Source organism: Notamacropus eugenii, chromosome 3 (genome assembly GCF_028372415.1).
Source record: "Notamacropus eugenii isolate mMacEug1 chromosome 3, mMacEug1.pri_v2, whole genome shotgun sequence".
NCBI classification, from domain to species: Eukaryota; Metazoa; Chordata; class Mammalia; order Diprotodontia; family Macropodidae; genus Notamacropus; species Notamacropus eugenii.
Window position 1 is genome coordinate 89,573,213 of NC_092874.1, and position 19,878 is coordinate 89,593,090.

Consider the following 19,878-nt stretch of genomic DNA (forward strand, 5'->3'; position numbering starts at 1 on the left):
TATAATGTCAGTATGTAAACATTTAAAGGTCTGTCATATAGTTAGAGGGGCAGCTACATAGCATTAGGTCAGGAGACAGGAAGACCTGAATTCAAATCTAGCCTCAGACACTTACTAGCTGTGTGATCCTGGACAAGTTACTTAATACTGTTTGCCTCAGTTTCCACATCTGTAAAATCTAGAGAAAGAAATGGCAAACCAGTCCAGTATCCTTGCCAAGAAAACCCCAAATGGGGTCACAAAGAGTCAGACATAACTGAAACAACTGAACAACAATAAAATATAAAGGGATTAAATTTCCTTTTTTGGCTCTTAAGTGCCAATGGATGGATGTCATGAAAGACAGGTCTGGGCTCAGTATAAGGGAAAACTTCCTAATAATTCGAAAATTTCCTAATAATTAGAATTGTTCAAAAAACAAAAGGTTCTGTTTCAAAAGATCGTGAGTTTCCCATGCCTGGAGGTCTCCAGACAGAAGCAGGATGATTTCTTGTTGGATAGATATGTCTTGGCCTTGAAGATCTCTGAAGTCCCTTCTAACTTTTTTTTAATGTGATTCTATTGTCACAGATGAATGAGAGCGTATGGTAATCCAAAAGTAGACACAGTCCAATGCCTTCAAGAGTTTGTCATTAGTTTTTTTTCTGGGTGTATCTGTCTTATCTCTTCAACTAGATCATAAAGTCCTCAAGGGCAGAGACCATGTCTTATTGCTCCTTGGTGCCCAGTGTCTGGGAGAGTGCTTTTCACAGAGGAAGGGCTCAATAAATACTTGTTGATCGGTTGATTACTTGCTAGCAAAGGACACTGTTGATGAGGGCATGCATGAAGCAGACATGACAGGCATCTCAATCATCCATGCCTTCTCATTCGACTTTTCTCACCCTGTTCCCACCCCCACTCCCACCCCACCGCCCAAAAAAGAGAGGAAAAAAATGAATTATGAAAGGACCCAACTGGGAGGAGGGGCCTGCCCTCTGGCAGCGAATGTGACCTGTCAATCTCTCGCTACTGTTCCACTAATGCCAGCTGGTCTAATAAACTCTAAACTCCAGTGATTTAAGTGAAGATTTCAGATTAACATTTAAATTAATGCTGGACTAGGAATCAGGAGAGCCAGGTCGCAGTTGTGACTCTGGAGCTAACTTGTTCTGTGACCTGGGGCAGAAATGTAAAATTATCCTCGCTTCTAACTCATAATGCTTCCCTCCCCACCTCCATCCTCTAGGAGGCCAGGGATTTGCAGACCTGCTACACCCTAGGCCAACTAAGATCAATCCACCTTTCTGTTCCTGTTATCTCAGAGACTTAAAATCTGGCTGAGAAGCATCTCTGACCCCTGAAAAGGGGCCTGGTTGACCTTCACAAGCAAGAGTATTCTGGTTCATGTTTAACAAATGGATCTCTAGGGAGATCAGTCTGAATTACTAACATTTTCCCCCCATCACTTTCTTAAAGTCTTGGCAATCAAGAAAACAATAAATCAAGTCCTTATTTGTAATGTTGCCAATTTTGAGGTGTAAATGCTCAAAATGAAATTTGAACAATCAGTTCTCAGAAACAGTTATTGGATTCTAGTATGCTCCTCTAAGTGAAGAAGTTATTCAGTCTTCAGACTCTGGGATTATATCTGCAACTTGAATCTCTAAAATAAGAGAGGGCAGTCAAAGGGGAAGGTGCCCCCTCTTCATTTGGCTTACTCTTTTTTTTAATGTTACACTGGTCACAGAATCATACAGTCTTAGAACCAGAAGGAACCTTAGTGCAATTCTAGTCCACGTCACACCTGAACAGGAATCCCGCCTATACCATCGCCGTCAATCAACCAATACGCATTCATTAAGTGACTTTCTATGTGCTGGGCGCTGTGCTAAACTCTAGTTCCTGAGGCAACTCCATTCACTTTTGGATAATTTCCAATGTTCAGAATTTTTTCCTTCCCTAGAGACAGTTAAAATTCATTTATTCACAACTTTCATCTGTTGATCCTTGTTGTGTTCCCCACCCCGCCAGGATAAGCATATCATTATTGCCTTTATTTAAGTCATTCCTAAAAATGTTGAACAGAATAGGATGAAGGGCAGAGCCCTGTGGAACTCCTCTAGAGACCTCCCTCTATTGTAACTTTACTGAGAGATTGGTTTAGTTCAGGCAAAAAAATCACCTGTGGAAGTGATGGTTCCTCTGAGGCAATTGTTGGCTGTCTTTGATCCCCATCAATGGTGTTACAGACACCTCTTTTAATTTAATTCAATACAATGAAATTCACTTATAATGTACAATGTGCCATTAAGGGGATAAAAAGATAAATCTATACTCTCAGAGAACATGTAATCTAGCAAGAAGGATAAGACCAAGAGGAATAAGGGAAAGAGAGAATCATTGGTGAAGGTGCTGGGCTAAGTGCTTGTTTTTTACAAATATTATCGCATTTGATTCTCACAATAACTCTTCAAGACAGTTGTTATTATTATTTCTATTGTACAGTTGAGAAAACTGAGGCAAACAAGTTAAGGGACTTGTCTAGGTCACACAGCTAGTAAATGTCTGAGGCCAAATTTGAACTCAGGTCTTCCTGATTATAGATCCACCATTCTATGCACTGTGCTCCTGGAAACCTCTAAAGGGAGGAAGACAAAGACAAGAAAATAACTATGGTAAAAGTCATCAAAAAAAAGATACAAGATACACTATGGGAGATCATAGCGGGGAGGATAACATCAGATTGTGGTGAATCATTGAAATATATTTAGGGGAGGTAGCATTTGGAATGGACCTTGAGGGATGATCAAGATTTTAGCAAAAATATTCTCCGCTAGTTGGAGCAAGAGCAAAAATCCAAAGAAAAAACTGTGTAATCAGGAAATAATGAATTGTTCTGTTTGGCTTTTTTTTTCTGGATCCACTCTTTGCTCTCTGTTTCCTGCTCATCAATGAACAACAACTGACTGCATTTATATAGTGCTTTGTACATACACGATCTCGCTTAATCCTCACTACAACCCTGTAAGGCAGCTATCATCATCATCATTATTATTTCCATTTTTACAGGTGGATGAATGACAAACAGAGGTTAAATGACTTTCCCAAGGTCACACAGCTCGTCAGTGTCTGAGGCAGGATTTTAACTGAGTTCTTCTTGTAGTCTTGTAGGCTCTCCACGATGCTATGCTGCCTATCACAATTCTGTTCCTCCTTTTCCCATAATCTCTGCCCATACCTTTGTATTAGTCTGCTAGGACTATCTACCTATGGGTTTGCTCAGCCCTGCTGGTGGTAGGAAGAGGCATACTGGAGGAACTTGATGACTACTGGCCCAGGCCAGTTCTAAGACTCGAGGGAGGAATTTCTGTGGAAGGACCTCTTTTATTACAAAGCTTATCTCAGTGCATTAGTAACAGCACCAGGGGTTCCAGTCTAAGAAATTAATTGTTTAGGAACGGTAGGGAGTAAGCAAGTTAGGATATTTTTAAAAATAGGGCTAAAAAGCAAAGACAAGTAAGAGACTCATTGGCTGAGTCTCCAGGGCTGTAGATGGCCTCCTGAATAGGCCCTAATGTCACTTTCTGTCTCCACCTATTAGAGGAAAGGGACTGGATAGTTCCTTCTAAGTTGTTATGAAAGGGTTAATCTAAGTAAAGGTACTATCAAGGAACAGGAATGCTAAAGCTAAGTGGCAAGCAATAAAGAAACTACTTCACTCCTATTTGATGCTACCAAATAATTGAAAAAGTCAGAGTCAAGATTTGTTTTTAAAACCTATTATGATCTGATTTTGGCACATGTTGTATTTTTCCCAGTCATTAAAAATTTTTTTTTTCCAAAAGGATCTCCTTAGCCCTGGTGAAATTAAAAATAAACAACTCTTCAGTAGAGATGAACTGATTCCTTCCATACCCCATCATTAATAAAGTGGAAGTTGCTTAGGCTGGTAATCCTATACATGACAGGGCTCCCCAAACAGACTCAGGGCATCGGAGGGAATTCTTCAGACTCATCGTTGTGTTTTGCGTGTGGGCAAGCAACAGAGAAAAATAAAATCTTTTTTGATGCCTGGGGACTATTAGAAATGCTCACTGACAGCTGGATGGTACAGAAAATGACTCTACTTTCCCACCATTTCTAGAAGGTCCATTTCCCACCCCATGCTGCTCTCTCCCTTCTCCCTAGTCACACCCCACAAATCAATTTCATCTGCTTACCTGTGCTTATCTTTTCCACTCATTCTCCCTCTTTCACTCCCTTCCTCCATAACCAGCTGTGTTTTCTGTCTTGTTTAGCTTGCAGGGCCTTGATGGATGAGGTAGAGTATGATGTTATGAAAGCACGTCAGAAGAAGGGTGTAAGGGTGAAGTCGTACCGCATAAGGCCTGATGGGACGCAGGAGAGGACCAAGGTAACGGAGAAATTATATGCCAGGACATAATTGCGGATATGGGCAATTATGAGTCATTTATCCAAACAGCAGTTGGTCTTAATCTTCTAACCTTTTTCTTGTTCAGGGTATCAGCCTCTAAATTGCTTCTGAGTCCTCAGGGACCCCAAGTAATTTTTAAGCTTGAAATTGAAGTATCTCTTTGTCGGTACCTAAATTTTGTGCCTCTGTCTCCTTGGCAGGCATTCTCGCACCATTATGTGTTAGGATAAGAATAGGCTGTCGTGATTCTTGGCCAAGGCCAGGAGGGGGCCAAGCAGGACTTGGGTAAGGGGTCCATGCAGTGAGTGAAGAAGGGGAGCTTCGAGGAGGCTCAGCTCCTCCACCCATTTTTCCTTTGCCCTTCTGTAGTGGAGGGCTTTAGGAGACATGTTTAAAGTGCAATACCTTCTTAGGTGAGAACAAGGAAGAGAAAAATAAAGGCTTATCCAGAACCCTTCCAGTCTTTATCCAATTTCTTGATGAATATGAGAGTGGGTAGAGTTTCCTCCTTTTTTAGGCCTTTCATTTATAGGAGGTAGTGTTGTTGGAAGGTGAAGGAAGGCCCTACATTAGAAATTAGGAGAAAGAACTGTGCTGTCCAATGGGTTCTACTGCTACCTAGCTAAGATTATAGTTAAGCCAAGATACAAGGTTGTATTGCTTGGTTTTGTTAAGAAAACAAAAAACACACACACACACACACACAAAACCACAACTGCTTCTTGAGAAGGAGTGTGTGTGTGTGTGTGTTAAGATAGTAAAGACTTGTGTGATTTCTTCAATTCAGGATATTCGCATGTGTGGAAAATCCCTCTGCCTCTGTAAAATTATGTAAGTCATGCAACACTTAAAGTCTCAGAAATCTGCCTAGTTTAAACTCAGTTGTCTGTAGTCACAGACTTAGAATGTCAATGCAGGACATTAACCAGATCCACTTGACTCTAAGGTCAATTCTCTTTTTACTATGCTTGGCTACAATGCTCTCCAATAATTAATAGGTACCAGTGAATAAATTGAAGAGTTCAGGATCATCAGAGGCCATTTAAGTAGTACCAAGAGGAAAGCCCTGGACTAGAGTAGGCTTGAGTCTTTCTTCTCCTTAGGTCTATGCTCTTTGACAGTCTCCCTGATCCCCAATTTGTGCATCTATAAAATCAAGAGATTGTATTAAATCAGGGAACACCAAACTGAAGACTGGGATGTACTAGTATATTTGAAAATGCTCCCTGGTATTACTCCTCAAGCTAGTTTCTGCCACATCCTCTTGAGAGGTTTGTAGTCTTGACCTCCCCCTCAAACCTAGTCCCACAGAGGCTTTACTAGAAATTTCCTCTCCTCCTCTCTCAACCAGAAACTTCCTTTCAGCAATTTTCACCCCCAGCACACACATATATATGTACATTGTGATCTCAGGGCTTCAGGAAAGAAAAAGGAGGAAACTGTAAAGAATGGGCTTTGAGGGCCCTTTAAGTTTTGATTCTTTGAGAATCAGTAGTAGTTTACATTTCCTTAGCACTTAGTTTCCAAAGAATATTCACATCAGTAATTTAATTAGATACTCAAGGCAATAATATTTAACCATGGCCAAGGTGTATCTCCATTTTACTAATAAAATTAAAGATAAGAAAGTACAAGTGACTTGCCCAAGGTCATACAACTAATAAATTGCAGAAGTAGGAACCACTTGGGTCTTCTGTGATCTTTTCACTGTTCCCACAATTTTGTCTCCATCAAGAAGCTATTTGCTTAGGATTTCTGGTAGCTGGGGACTCCCTCATAGTTAAGTAGGTTAATTATACAGCTTGCCCCAGTATATACCAATGACACTTGGGCACACCAGGTACTACATGGCATTGGTGTGTTCCCATTCCCATGGAAGTCTCTGAACCATTAAACCTTTGTATGTCCCTGGTTGGCACCATCAGACCCTGAATTACTGTCTGATCTTTCAAGACCACTTCTCTTGTTCGCCCAGTATGATACTTTGTCCAGAGTTCACATTCAATAAACATTTGTTAACTTGTTCCCCCAAGGGACTCACTGAGATAAGACCAACAAAACCTTCACTTTCTATATGGTACTTTCCATTTACAAAATGGTTCACATATAGCAGTAGAGTGGAGTCAGAAGACTTGGGTTCTAGCTTTGCTATTTGCTAATTGTGTTACCTTGGTAATTTATCTTCATTAAACCTCCAATTTCCTCATGTATAAGATGAGAGGGTTAGATGAGAGGATCTTCAAGGTAACTTCGAGTCCTAACGTTTGGTAAGTATTACAACAATCCTGTTCAGTAGGTAATATAAGTATTATTATATCCATTTCACAGATTTGTAAAGTAAGGTTCAGTTCTGCCCAGGTGCATTTATCTTTTTTGATATAGAAAGCCCCTAGGAAATGAGACCAGTTTTAGGACATAAAGGACATAAAAGGTCTTTCCAAACCTATTACAAAACAAAGTTAGCTCTAACCTAGGACTAGTCTCTATTCCAGAACTGATATGGGCTTGTTGGATTTAATACTTTGTATCTAAATATGTATCTAATTGGATGTGTGTTAGCATACCAAAATATCAATTGACTTTCCTGATTTCAGCATAACTCAAATGATTATCTTAGTGCTCACCTGAGGTACCTGTTATGCCATGGCACCTCAATAAACAAAATTGTTCAGAGATGCATGCAAGAAATGAGTGTGAAAGGGCCCCAGGAATAGGCATGGAGCATATGAAAATGTAGGAGCATTAAAGAAAAAAGTCATTGGCTGGCCAAACCATCAATCAACCTCAGGACAGCCAGTGATTGCCTGAATTATTTATGCAGATGGTGGGAGGAATGTGATCAAGAACATAGCTAGAGGGATTAGCATTGGCAGAGAATAAGGCTACCTCTTCCTCTGAATGAGGGAAAAGATCTTAGGAACCTGGAAGGAACTTCAGAGATCAGCTAGCTAACACTTGGAATTTCACAGGTGAGGAACTGATGCCCAGAGAGGCTGTGATTTGTCTAAGGTTATAGAGGTAGTCGGTGGCCATGTTAGGATTCAAACTCAAGTCTTCTGACCTCAGATACTGGGCACCATACTGCCTATCGAGGGAAAAGTAAATGGGTCATGGAACCTAAATTTTGGATCATAGGAGAAGGGAGGTAAGGTAGTTTACAGCTGCAAAGCTTTGATTATCTCTGTTAAGTAGGAACTGAGGTCATCCACTATAAGTGTTGGGGTAAGAATGAGACTGGGGCCTTAAGGAGAGGGACAAAGGTTTGGAAGAAAGGATGCAAGCATTTATTAAGCACCTACTATGTTCCAGGCACCGTGTTAAGGGCTTTACAAATATCCCCTTTGAACCTCATAGCAACTCTGGGAGTTAGGAGCAGTAACTGTGGGGAATAAAATAACAATGTCCTGAATAGCAAGAAAGCTAAATAGCATTGAGGGTCAGTTGGGCTTACACCACATGAGTTTTTATTTTTACTTTTTCTCATTTTATTTATTTTTAATGTTCTACAATCACTACCATAAAACTTAGATTTTTTTCCCCTTACCTACCCCCCACCCTCCTCAAAACAGCATACAATTCTATATAGGATCTACACATACATTCCTACTGAATACATTTTCACTATAGTTATGCTGTGTAGAACTAAAATAAATGGGAGAAATCATATAACAAACCAAAACGTAATACACACACACACACACACACACACACACACACACACACAAAATGATCTGCTATTCTGCGATTGAATTCCATAGTTCTTTCTCTGGATGTGGAAGGCATTTTGCCTTAGAAGATCATTGGAAATTTTTTTTTTAAGTCCTTGCATTGCTATGAAGATCCAGATCTACCAGAAAAAACTCTCGCACACTGTGGTCATTGCTGTGCACAAAGTTCTCCTGGTTCTGCTCCTTTCACTCAGCATCAGATCATATAAGTCTTTCCAGGCCTCTCTGAAGTCTTCTTGTTCATCATTTCTTATAGCGCAATAGTATTCCATTACATTCATATACCATAATTTATTCAGCCACTCCCCAATTGATGGGCATCCCCTTGATTTCCAATTTTTGGCAACTACAAAGAGTACTGCTATAAATATTTTTGTACATGTGGGACCCTTTCCCATTTTTATGATCTCTTGGGGATACAGTCCTAGAAGAGATATTGCTGGGTCAAAGGGTATGCACATTTTTGTAGCCCTTTGGGAATAGTTGCAAACTGCTCTCCAGAATGGTTGGATGAGCTCACAGATCCACCAACAATGAATTAGTGTTCCAACTCTCCCACATCCTCTGCAACATATATCAGTTTCCTGTTCTGTCATGTTTGCCAATCTGATAGGTGTGATGTGGTACCTCAGAGTTGTTTTGATTTGCATCTCTCTAATCAAAAGTGATTTAGAGCATTTTTTCATATGATTATAGATATCTTTAATTTCTTCCTCTGAAAATTGCCTGTTCATGTCCTTTGACTATTTATCAATTGGGGAATGACTTGTATTATTGTACATTTGACTCAGTTCTCTATATATTCTAGAAATGAGGCCTTTATCCCCAAAATTAGCTCTAAAAATTCTTTCCCAATATACTACATCTCTCCGAATTTTGGTTGCATTGGATTTGGTTGTGCAAAAACTTTTCAGTTTAATGCAATCAAAATTATCCATCTTGCACTTCATAATGCTTTCTATCTCTTCTTTAGTCAAAAATTCTTCCCTTCTCCATAAATCTGATAAATACACTATTCCTTACTTTTCCAGTTTGTCCATGGTATCAATCTTTATACCTAGATTATGTACCCATTTGGACTTTATTCTTGTGTATGGTGTCAGGCATGGGTCTATGCCTAATTTCCGCCACACTGTTATCCAGTTTTCCTATCAATTTTTGTTGAACAGTGAGTTTTTATCCCAAAAGCTGGGCTCCTTGGGTTTATCAAACTATATTTATTGCCTACTGTGTCTTGAGTACCTAGCATATTCCACTTGTCTACCCTTCTTAGTCAGTACCCAGTGGTTTTGATAATTGCTGCTTTATAATACAATTTGAGGTCTGGTAGCTCTAGGCCATCCACGTGAATTTTTAATGGCTAAGCTCAGGATCTGTTGCTTCAAAGTGAAACAAATGTCATTATTTCTCAAAGACTGATTGAATGTCTCCATGAACAACAACTTAGTGTGGTAGAAAACACATTGAATTTATAGTGACAAGACCTGAGTTCATGAATTCTCACTGTACCAGATACTAGTATAGACAAAATAGCAAATAGAGTACTAGATTTGAAGACAGGAAGGCCAGAGTTCAAACCCAATCTCAGACACTAGTGGTTATGTGACCTTGGGTAAGTAATTTAACCTTTGTCTGCCTCAGTTTCCTCATTTGTAAAATGCAGACAATAATAGCACCTACATTACATGATGGTTATGAAGATCAAATGAGATAATATGTGGAAAGTGCTTTGCAAACTTTATAACATAGAATACTATTATTTTTATCCTATTTCATATTCATATGCAGTATATCTCTCCCACCATAACATACAACACTAACAAAGCTAGTGTTCTCCTTATACCTGAACACAAAGCATCACAATGAGCTCCTGTGATGTTCACTTTTGGCAGGTGTAGGGAAGGTGTGTGTTGAAGAAAGGTTAGGGAGGGGGAAAAACATCAAGGAGATTTTTATTATTGTGTTATTGGTAATATGAGCCTTTTCTGATTCCTAGAGTACCTAGGACAAAATTTCTCCTACTCCACCAAAACTATACCTTGTATTTATCTTGGTTACACTTATTTTTGTGCGTGTCTACACCAAGTAGAATATTAGCTCCTTTTGGGCAGGGACTAATTTTTGTCTTTATGTCCCCAGTTCCTCACACAATATCTGTTGCCTAGTAGGTGCTTAATAAATGCTTGTTGTTTGATTAATAATTATTACACCATTAGGGATGTATTGGTAAATAGCAAAGACTAAGAAAAGAGGTTTTGATGACTAGAGGAAGGAGGGGAACCAAGAGGTGTGAAAGGAAGTGCTTTACCAAAGCAAAGACAAACTATCCTTCATCAACAACAGATTACTCCAAATTAATCTGGTTGTTTTTTTTTTTTTACAGGATTCATTAATATACTAGTCAATGGTAGGAATTCTGTGGATATAATTTACCTCTATCTTAGCAAACTTTTGATATAGTATCTCATACTCTTCTTGTAGAGAAAAATGGAAAGATATGAATTAGATGATAATATAGTCAGAAGGCTTAGGAACTGGTTGGATGGCTGAATTTAGATTGTAGTTGGCAATGGTTCAATGTGAGTATGACAAGAGGTTTCCAGTGGAGTACCCTAGGGACCTGTGCTTGACCTTGTGCTCTTAACATTTTTATCAGTGACCTGGATGAAGGCATAGAGGCTATGCTTATCAAATCTGCAGATGACTCAGAGTTGGGAGGGAATAGCTAAGACCCTGAATGACAGGATCTGAAAGGAGCTTGATGTATAGAGCATTGGTCTGAATCAAATAAGATGAAATTCGATAGGATAAGTATAAAGTCTTGCACTTGGACACAGAATTTGGCTTCCCAAGTATAAGATCAAGGAAGCATGGACAGATAGCAGTTGTTATGAAGATCTGGGGGTTTTAGTGGACTGATGGCTGAATGTGGCAGCCAAACAAGCTATGCAGTCTTGGCTTGTATTAAAGGTATACCACTTCTACAAATAGGGAGGTGATAGTCCCACCATACTCTGTCCAATGTACATTTCAGTCCTCCTCTCTGCTAATTCTTCCTCACTGACCCCACATATATCATGTATGTACATAGTTGTTTGCAACCCCTGACCCATTACAGTGCGAACTCCTTAGGGGCACTCTATTTTTGCCTTTCTCTGTGTGCTCAGTTCTCAACCTAGTACGCGGCACACAGTAAACACAGTAAATGCTTGTTGGCTGATTGACTGTCCAGGCCAGATCTCAAGAACGTTTGCTCAGTTCTGAGCACTGGGGTTTAAGAAAGACACTGATAAACTAGAGACTGTTCAGATTGGGGTGGACCTGAGATCCATTTCGTATAAGGATTGGTTGGAGGTACTGGTGAAGATTGGCCCAGAAAAAAGTAGACTTGGGGGTGACATGACAGCTGTCTTAAAGTATTTGAGGGCCTGTCACGTGAAAAAGTGATTAGACTTGGGGCTGTTCACCGTAGAGGGCAGTGCCAGGAATAAAAGGTGAAATGTATAAAGAGGCCACTTTAAGCTTTTGATGGCAGGAAAAACTGTCTAATAATCTGATGTGGTCCAAAGTGGAATGGGCTACCTAGAGGTGTGGTAAGTTCCTCCTCCGGAGAAGTCTTCAGAGAGCAGCTAGAGGACCCATTGTGAAGTATATTACAGTAAGCATTCCTTCCATGTACAGGCTGGAACAGATGGCCACTGAGGTTCCTTCTAACTCTCAAATTCTGTGATTTGGAACTCGAAGGGGCTTTGAGGACATCCAGTCTAACCCTGTTTTGCAAGTGGGGAATCTAAGGCCCACAGAGGCTGAGTGAAAGTTGCCCAAGGTCACAGAGATACTACATGGCCGAACTAGGATTTAAAATCCACCTTCTATGACTTTAGGTTCATTGTTCTTTCCATTGTACAATTCTGCTTTTCAAATTCAGGTGATAATAATGATTAATAATAATAACAGCAAACATTTATATAGTGGACAGCTAGGTAGAGTGCCAGACCTGGAGTCAGGAAGACTCATCTTCTTGAGATTAAATCTCGCTTCAGATCCTTACTAGCTATGTGACCCTGAACAAGTCACTTAACCCAGTTTACTTCAGTTTTCTCATCTATAAAATGACTGAACAACAACAAACAAAACCTAGGCTCAGATCCTCACTCTGTTACTGGCTCTTCCTCCTCAAGTAAGTCATTTAACCCCTCTCCAGCTTCACTTTCCTCATAGGAGGTGGGGATGGGTGGCAAGGGTAAGACAAAGATGATTTAAAAGATCCCTTCTGATCAAAATCATTGAGCCTATGGTTTGGTCTTTAAGAACTACTGGCTCACAAAGGGTAGCTGTAGATGCTCAGGTTCTTCTCCCCAGCCTGAATTCTCAAACCAAACTCTTATTTCTCTGAGATCATGTGGCATAGTGGATAAAATGCTGGACTTAGGATTAGGAAGACCCAAATTCAAAACTCATCTCTAACCCTTAATAATTATGTGATCATCAGCAAGTTATTTAAATTTTCTGACTCATCTGTAAAATAAGAACAGCATCTGTACTCTTCATGACCCCTTTTAGAAGGGTTTTCTTGGCAAAGACACTGGAGTGGTTTGCCATTTCTTTCTTTAGTTTATTTTACAGGTGATGAAACTGAGGCAAACAGGGTTGAGTGTCTCAGAGTCACACAGCTAGTAAATGTCTGAAACCAGATTTGAACTCAGGACGATGAGTCTTCCTGGTTTTAGGTCTGGCATTCTATTCTCTACACCACCTAGCTGCTCTGTAGGGGTTACCAACAGAGTTGTCATGAGGCATAAATAAGATATCTGTAACAGCTTTATGGACAGCAGTTGCTATTTTGTAAATGAGTACAAAAATGTTCCCGAAGTTGTAGTGCAGCGTTAAGCTATTAAAGCTCTGACCTACCTTGAGACTTGGGGGACATCCTGTATATTAGTCATATAAATTCTGAAGTACTATGTCAATGTCCATTGTGGTTGTCTTTATTTTTCTGTAAACTAGTATTTGCTTGGTGAGCAGAATAATTTCAAAAGCACCTGTGTCATAAAATCAGCAGGCAGGAAGGTATCATTAGTCAATTTCCCTGCCTCCAGGTAGGTCTGCTCTCAGTTATCTCTAAGTAATCAGTGCTTATCCTGTCGTAGTCTTTCAAAATTTCCACAACCTACTTTGAGAAACTGCTCTAGAATCTTACCCCTCTCAGCAAGAAAGTTGCCTTGTGTCTAAACTGAAGAGCCCTTGCTGTGATTCAGGGACCTGTGCTGGGCCACTTGACCCACATTCTACATCTCTGACTGGAGATTCAGGGGGTATGCTCGGCATGAGGTGAGGATGGTAAGCTTTAACTTTCTTCCAGGCCACCCTGGAAGTGAGCCAAGCAGTTATTATCAGTGTTGACAATACACAAGCATGTCTTTCTTGGCTGCATGGTAAGTGGAATGTTTGCTTGCCTTGATATTCATTGGAAGAACAAAAGACTGTGGCAGTGAGCTTTGTTTCCTGATAACAAGAATTCTGACAAGCAGCTACAGGCGGGTGTGCGCCATTTCCCAGGTGATGGTGTTCTTGTTCCCACATGGTCAGCCAAAGGTGACATAGAACACCCTTCTACAATTTTCTTATATTTGCTTACTTTGTTCTTAGAGACAAGAAAGAAAAAAAAAACTCAAGTCACAAACCTAAAGGAAATCTATTTTCACTGGAGGGGGGAGTCAAGGGAGGACAGAGCTGTCACCTCATCCTCTGAATAGTCACCTATCTCCTTAATGGGAATGTCCCAAAAGGAGACATAGGTAGAAGCCTTGGCTGAAATAAAGCCACTCTCTTTTTTATAGTAAAACAAAAGTAACAGACATTTAGACAGCACTTTATATATATGGCTTCATTTGGGTCTCATAACAATCTTCTTGAGATTGATGCTGCAGGTATATATTATATACACTGAAAGTCAGAGAATTTACTCAAATTGCCTATAGTCATTTGAGTGTCAGAAATAGGATTTGAACCCATGCCTTCCTGACTATTAAGTTCAGCATTTTATTCAGTCTATAACACTGCCTTTTGTATATGTTCAGTTGTTTCAATTGCGTCCAACTCTTCGTAACCCTATTTGGGGTTTTCTTGGCAAAGAAGTGGTTTGCTATTTCCTTCTCCAGCACATTTTATAGATGAGGAAACTGAGGCAAAAAGAGTTAAGTGATTTGCTCAAGGTAACACAGGTAGTAAGTGTCTGAGTTCAGATTTGAACTCATGAAGATGAATCTCCACGACTCCAGGCCCGTTGCTCTGCGCATTATGGCGCCACCTAGTCGTCCTTCTATATACTATGCTGTTGAATGTTTTCTTTGTGCCTCTGCTGCTTATTACCTAGGTAACCTTGGGCAAGTTGATTTGCCTCCCTGGTTCACAGTTTCTTCATCTATAACACCAAGGATTTGACACTGCTGACTTCTAATGCCTGTTAAAGCTCTATGTTTACATGTTGTTTTTCTCACTCAAATGTATGGTACTTGAGAGCAGGAACTGTTGGGGTTTTTCTGCTTTGTTTTTTATCTTTGTATCCTCAGTGCTTAGCACAGGGCCTATTAACATACATCGTAAGTGCTTAATAAATGCTTATTGGCTGTTTGCTCTGTGTACCTTTCTTGATAGTAAGAATAATCGTTAGCATTTATAGAGTGCTTTAAGGTTTGCAAAGTACTTTATGAATATTATCTCACTGATCCCACAACCCTGAGAGGTAGGCACTTGCTATTGTCCTCCATTTTGCAGGTGAGGAGACCGAGATAAACAGATTGTTAAATGACTTGCCCAGGTTCACACATCTAGTAAGTCTCTGAAGTCACATTTGAGTTCAGGTCTTCCTGATTCCAGGAGGTTCAGTGCTCTATGTCCTGTACCACCTAGCAGTTTGAATTTGAGAATGACTGTATTTTGTCTGGGCAGATTAGCTGAATTGGTTACAAGAGCATAATTTTGAAGTTAAGATCACATATTCAAGTTCCTAGATGAACTAGTTGACTTTACGCAGAGGGGAAAAAAATAAAAACAAAAAACTTCCATGCCACCACCACACTTCCAAATATTCACCTCTGATCCTCCACTTAATGGTCTTCTTTAATTCCTCCTCATTTAAAATATCTCATTTTTAAGCACCTCCTCATGGCTCCCAAAGTGATTCCCTAAAGCTCAGGTAGAACAATGTCAGCCTCCTACTCAGTAACCTTTAGTGGCCAGTTATGACTTCTGGGATCAAATAAAACCTTTTTGGCTTGGCATTTAAAAGCTGCTCACAGCCTGGCCTTTCCTTCCTCTCTAGTCTACACACTGCTACCTTTCATGTAGCCAGACTGGCCTATTTTCTCTTCCTCTAACATGATGCTGTCTTTCCAATCTTTGGACCTGGAAGGGTCTCCTGCCTCACAGAGGCCAGGCCTTACAGAGGCCTTTTTGACTCTTTCATTCAGTACTCAGCTCAAACACCACCTTCTATAAGAAGCTTCTCCTGATCTAGCTCCCAGCATTTTTCCCGTCAAAGTTACTTTCCATCTACGATGAATCATGCCTGTACTTATTTACATACATATTGTCTCCCCCATTAGAATGGAAGTTCCTTGAGGGCAGGGACTCTTAAAATTTTTTTTCTTTGTATCCCCAGCACTTAGCACACTGCTTGGCACTCAGTAATTTCATAAGTAACTAATAAACGCTTGTTGACTGGTAGATCGTCTTTGTGGACCAAGGTCTATTTAATATACAAATAACACACAGACAGAGATCCTAAGAGACCCCAGAATCATTATAAAAATTCATATTTGCAGAGTGCTTTATGGTTTGCAGTTTCATAGTTGAAAAGAAGCTCAGACACCATCTATTTTAGCCCAGACTGAACAGAAATAGATGCTAGATTACCTTTGTAATTCAGTCAGTCAGTATTTATTAAGCACTTACTATGTGCCAGGCACTATGTTTAGTTCTGGGGATTCAAAGAAAAGTAAAAAAGTCCCTACCCTTAAGGAACTTACATCCTAATGGGGGAGATAACATGAAAATCACTATTTAGGAACAGTCTACATACAGGAAAAGGTAGAAATAAACAATAGAGGGAAGGCACTGATATTGAGAGGCACTGGGAAAGGTATCCTTCAGAAGGTGGCATTTTCCTGGAAACTGAAAGAAACCAGGGAAGCCAGGAGGCAGAGATGAAGAGAGGAAGCATTCCAGGCATGGCAGACACCAGAGAAAATGCCTAGAGATGGAGTATTTTTTTTGAGGAACTGCAAGGAGACCAGTGTGATTATATTGAAGAGCATGCGGTGGGGGGAGCATAATGATGGTGGTATAAGATATAAGAAGACTAGAAAGGGGTGTGTGTGTGTGTGTGTGTGTGTGTGTGTGTGTGTGTGTGTGTGTGTGTGTGTGTATTGGGAAGCTAGGTTATAAATGACTCATTGATACCCGCAAGCTTCCAGGACAACCCATTCTCAAGATAGCTTGGAATTCTTCAATATTTTATATCATATTCTAATAGAAACAACATAAAGGTTAGAAATGTGTATTATGTGTAATCAAAGGAGCAGTTACTTTCCATAAACAATTCCTACTGATGGTGAATTCCCAAGGGCACACTTTTCCTTCCTCCCTCTTATTATCATTAATATTCCCTTTAACCTGGATTTTTTAGTGTTTTGCTGCTCTATGAATGGTGTTAGTTTTTTTTTTTTAACATCAAATTACATTCACTTACGGCAACATTTTGCTTGATGTTATTTTATGATATGCAGAGTGCTTGTTCTTTGTGACTTCCAAAGATTTCTCTCTTCAATAAAGCCAAGAATATAGAGGTTCTGTGGAGGCACATTCATTGAAGTAGAGGGTTCAGAGGGATGCCGTCAAGTAGCATCTGGGGTGCCAGTGACAGGACTGAGCCTATGCCTGCTGATTGTATTAGATAAGAACGTTCCCACCTGACATCTCCTCTGTGTTGTTACAAAGAGATGTCTGTTCAGCAAAATGCAGTTCCCATTTTAGTGCTGAAGTTACTTTTTTTGTTGTTGTTAACAAATTGGATTAATGATGATTTATGAAAAAATGCAGTTATCCAGCTTCATATTGACCCAGCATGATCTAGCTACAAAAGAGACCACCATTTGGGACCAAATATAGTTTCAACTTTGATTTAGATAGTTTTTTACTTGGAACTGTAACTGTGATTTTAGTAGCCAAATTGTTAAGAAAAATATATATACATGTACATATAATATATATACATAGTATATAATACAGAATATGTTATAGAGACATATTTTGTCACATATATGATATGTGTACCTATTATATATTATAATACATAATATATTACAAATTCTGCATAATATATTATATATATTATATTGTACATATTATACATAATATGTTATACATATTATATATACATATGTATATATATATATATATATATATATATATATATATATATATACATATTCCCTCAACTCTAAAAATGTCAAGAACCAAACTTCTTGAATACATTGATGAAGCCAACAACTCTTGAAGTCAGGGAACCATGTCAGGGAGTGGAAATCTGGATCTCGGGTGCCATGATCCACTTGCTTTTATATGCTGTTCCTTTGAATTCTATGACTTTCTTCAGTGTGATGTAATGGAAGAGCTTTGGACACAGAGGCAGAAGACTTGTAGTTTCAGTTCCAAATTCTTAGGCAAGCCTCTTACTTTTTTTGTGTCTTCATCTGTAAAATGGAAACAATAATATTAACTACTAACCTCATGTTGCAGCTATGAGAAAAGCATGATCTAAACACAAGGTCTTATTATTGTGGAGATAAATTACAAATTTCTTTTTTTGTCAAATACCTGAAAGATACGAAGTCCTCCAGAAAATAGGCTCAGAGATACCTGGGTTGCCAATTGGTGGTGGAATAGGGATTCAAAACCCAGTGTGCTGAATCTGAATCTGGACCCTGGTCTCTCTCTGCTATCCCACTTACTGCTGCCTCCTCTATGATGAAGGAAGGAAAGGTACATTACTTCTCTCAAGATCTCAGTTTTCTCATCTGGAAGTCAGATAAATCTAGAAACCCGAGCTCTGAAGACTCTAATTACACTTAAGGGAAAGGAAAGGTCCTGAGGGTGCTTCCAGGTTACAAAGAACTTAGGGGAGTCCACAATGGGGGATCAGGGACATCCAGAACCAGCACAAGGTGTGGGGAAGGGAGGGTTAGAAGACAGGTATAGTCTTCTTTATATCTGAGTTTAGGTTGGCCAATCTGCCACATCAGTGTAATAATTCCCCAACCAATTCCTTCTCTTGTGTGAGCCAAATCTCATTGATTTGGATTGTGACTGGGAATGTCCATTGCTCTGCTTTGCTGGGGCCAGCAGAGGGACCTTTTCCTCTGGGCTTTCCTTAAATTCACACCCAAGAAGCCTCAATAAAGAGTGAAATAATTTGGAGATGGAGAGGACTAAGATTGAAGCCCCCACCCCCCAGTCCTGGAGATTAAAAATGGATGTCAATCCTAGGTGATGTGTGGCAAGGAGTGGAGTGAGCAAAATTAAAAGCAAGGAGAGTCTTTTAAAATCTTCTTGGAAGGTGTTGAAGTAATCTTGAAGAAATCAAAGCTCTAAGAAGTTTGTTCCTTTAAACGGAGACCTGAATGAATGACTTTGCACCAAAAGAAGGTAAACTAAATTTTTCTCCATCAAATAACAAAATCTCCCCAATCCCCAAAGTATTATTTATTAGAACAAAGGTCTCCTGATTTTCATTACGCATGCCGTAGGAGGCAGAGTGCAGTTTTTGAATCAAATGTATCAGCTGCCTTTTGCCACCCCATACATATCAAATCAGTCAGGGACAACTGTGGAAGAGCAGTGTTTGGGCTGAGACCAAATAGATCCTATTGGCAAACACTCTCTTCTCTTCATTACCTTTGCACTGATCGCCGATCTTTGGGAGCTGTTGGCACCCTTTCCTTTGTACAAATCTCTCCCACCTCTGAAAAATGCCATTGGGCATTTATTTATTTAATTTACTGATGGATGAATGTGAGAGGCCACTGTCTCTTAATGAAATAGTGGCAGAGGCAGCTTTTGAATTTGGGAAGACCCTGTTTCAAGTCCCATTTCTCAGACACATAATCAAATGAGATATTTGGAAAGCACTTAGTACAGTGCTTGGCACATAATAGGTGCTATAGGATTGTAAACTTGCTATTGTTCCTGCTACTATTATTGTTATTATTTGTTAGCTGGATGACCCTATGCATATTACCTGACCTCTTAGTGTCCCAGACAAGTATCTAAGGTTATAAATGGAAGAATAGGTGCTGAGAAATTTTCCCCCTTAGGAATTTTCTGAACTAGTAAAACCACATACAAATGAAAGTAAATTAAAATAAATTTTGCTGTAAGGATCTTTTGAAAATACCACAACCTCAATCTGCAGTACACACTACATATGCCTTTTAAATAATTGAAGTCATTCTAGGATTGAAACTCATTATCACAGAGCAACTGTTTCTCCACGAAGAACATTGGTGCTGCATGCATATATACATGTCAATACATTCAGGCTGTCCTAAAAGTCTTAGTGAAGTTTTAAACTTTAATAACTTTTAAAGTATAAGTACTACAAACTTAGAAGAATGCCATTTGAAAATTTGATTATTTAAATTTCTCCTATATTTATTTAGCTTTATGAACTTT

General features: G+C 39.5%; 1 protein-coding gene across 2 annotated transcripts in view; it reads left to right on the plus strand.

Annotated features, from left to right (window-relative positions):
- CNPY1 (canopy FGF signaling regulator 1) overlaps positions 1-19,878 on the plus strand; it is a 115,708-nt gene that overhangs the window by 60,343 nt on the left and 35,487 nt on the right. The window contains exon 2 of one of the 2 annotated variants that reach the window (XM_072652120.1): positions 4,281-4,396. The exons of the other annotated variant lie outside the window; for it this stretch is intronic. Within the exon in view, the coding sequence (XP_072508221.1) occupies positions 4,295-4,396 (102 nt within the window). The 5' untranslated portion in view covers positions 4,281-4,294. The remainder of the gene's footprint in view (positions 1-4,280; positions 4,397-19,878) is intronic. 2 annotated transcript variants of the gene reach the window in all.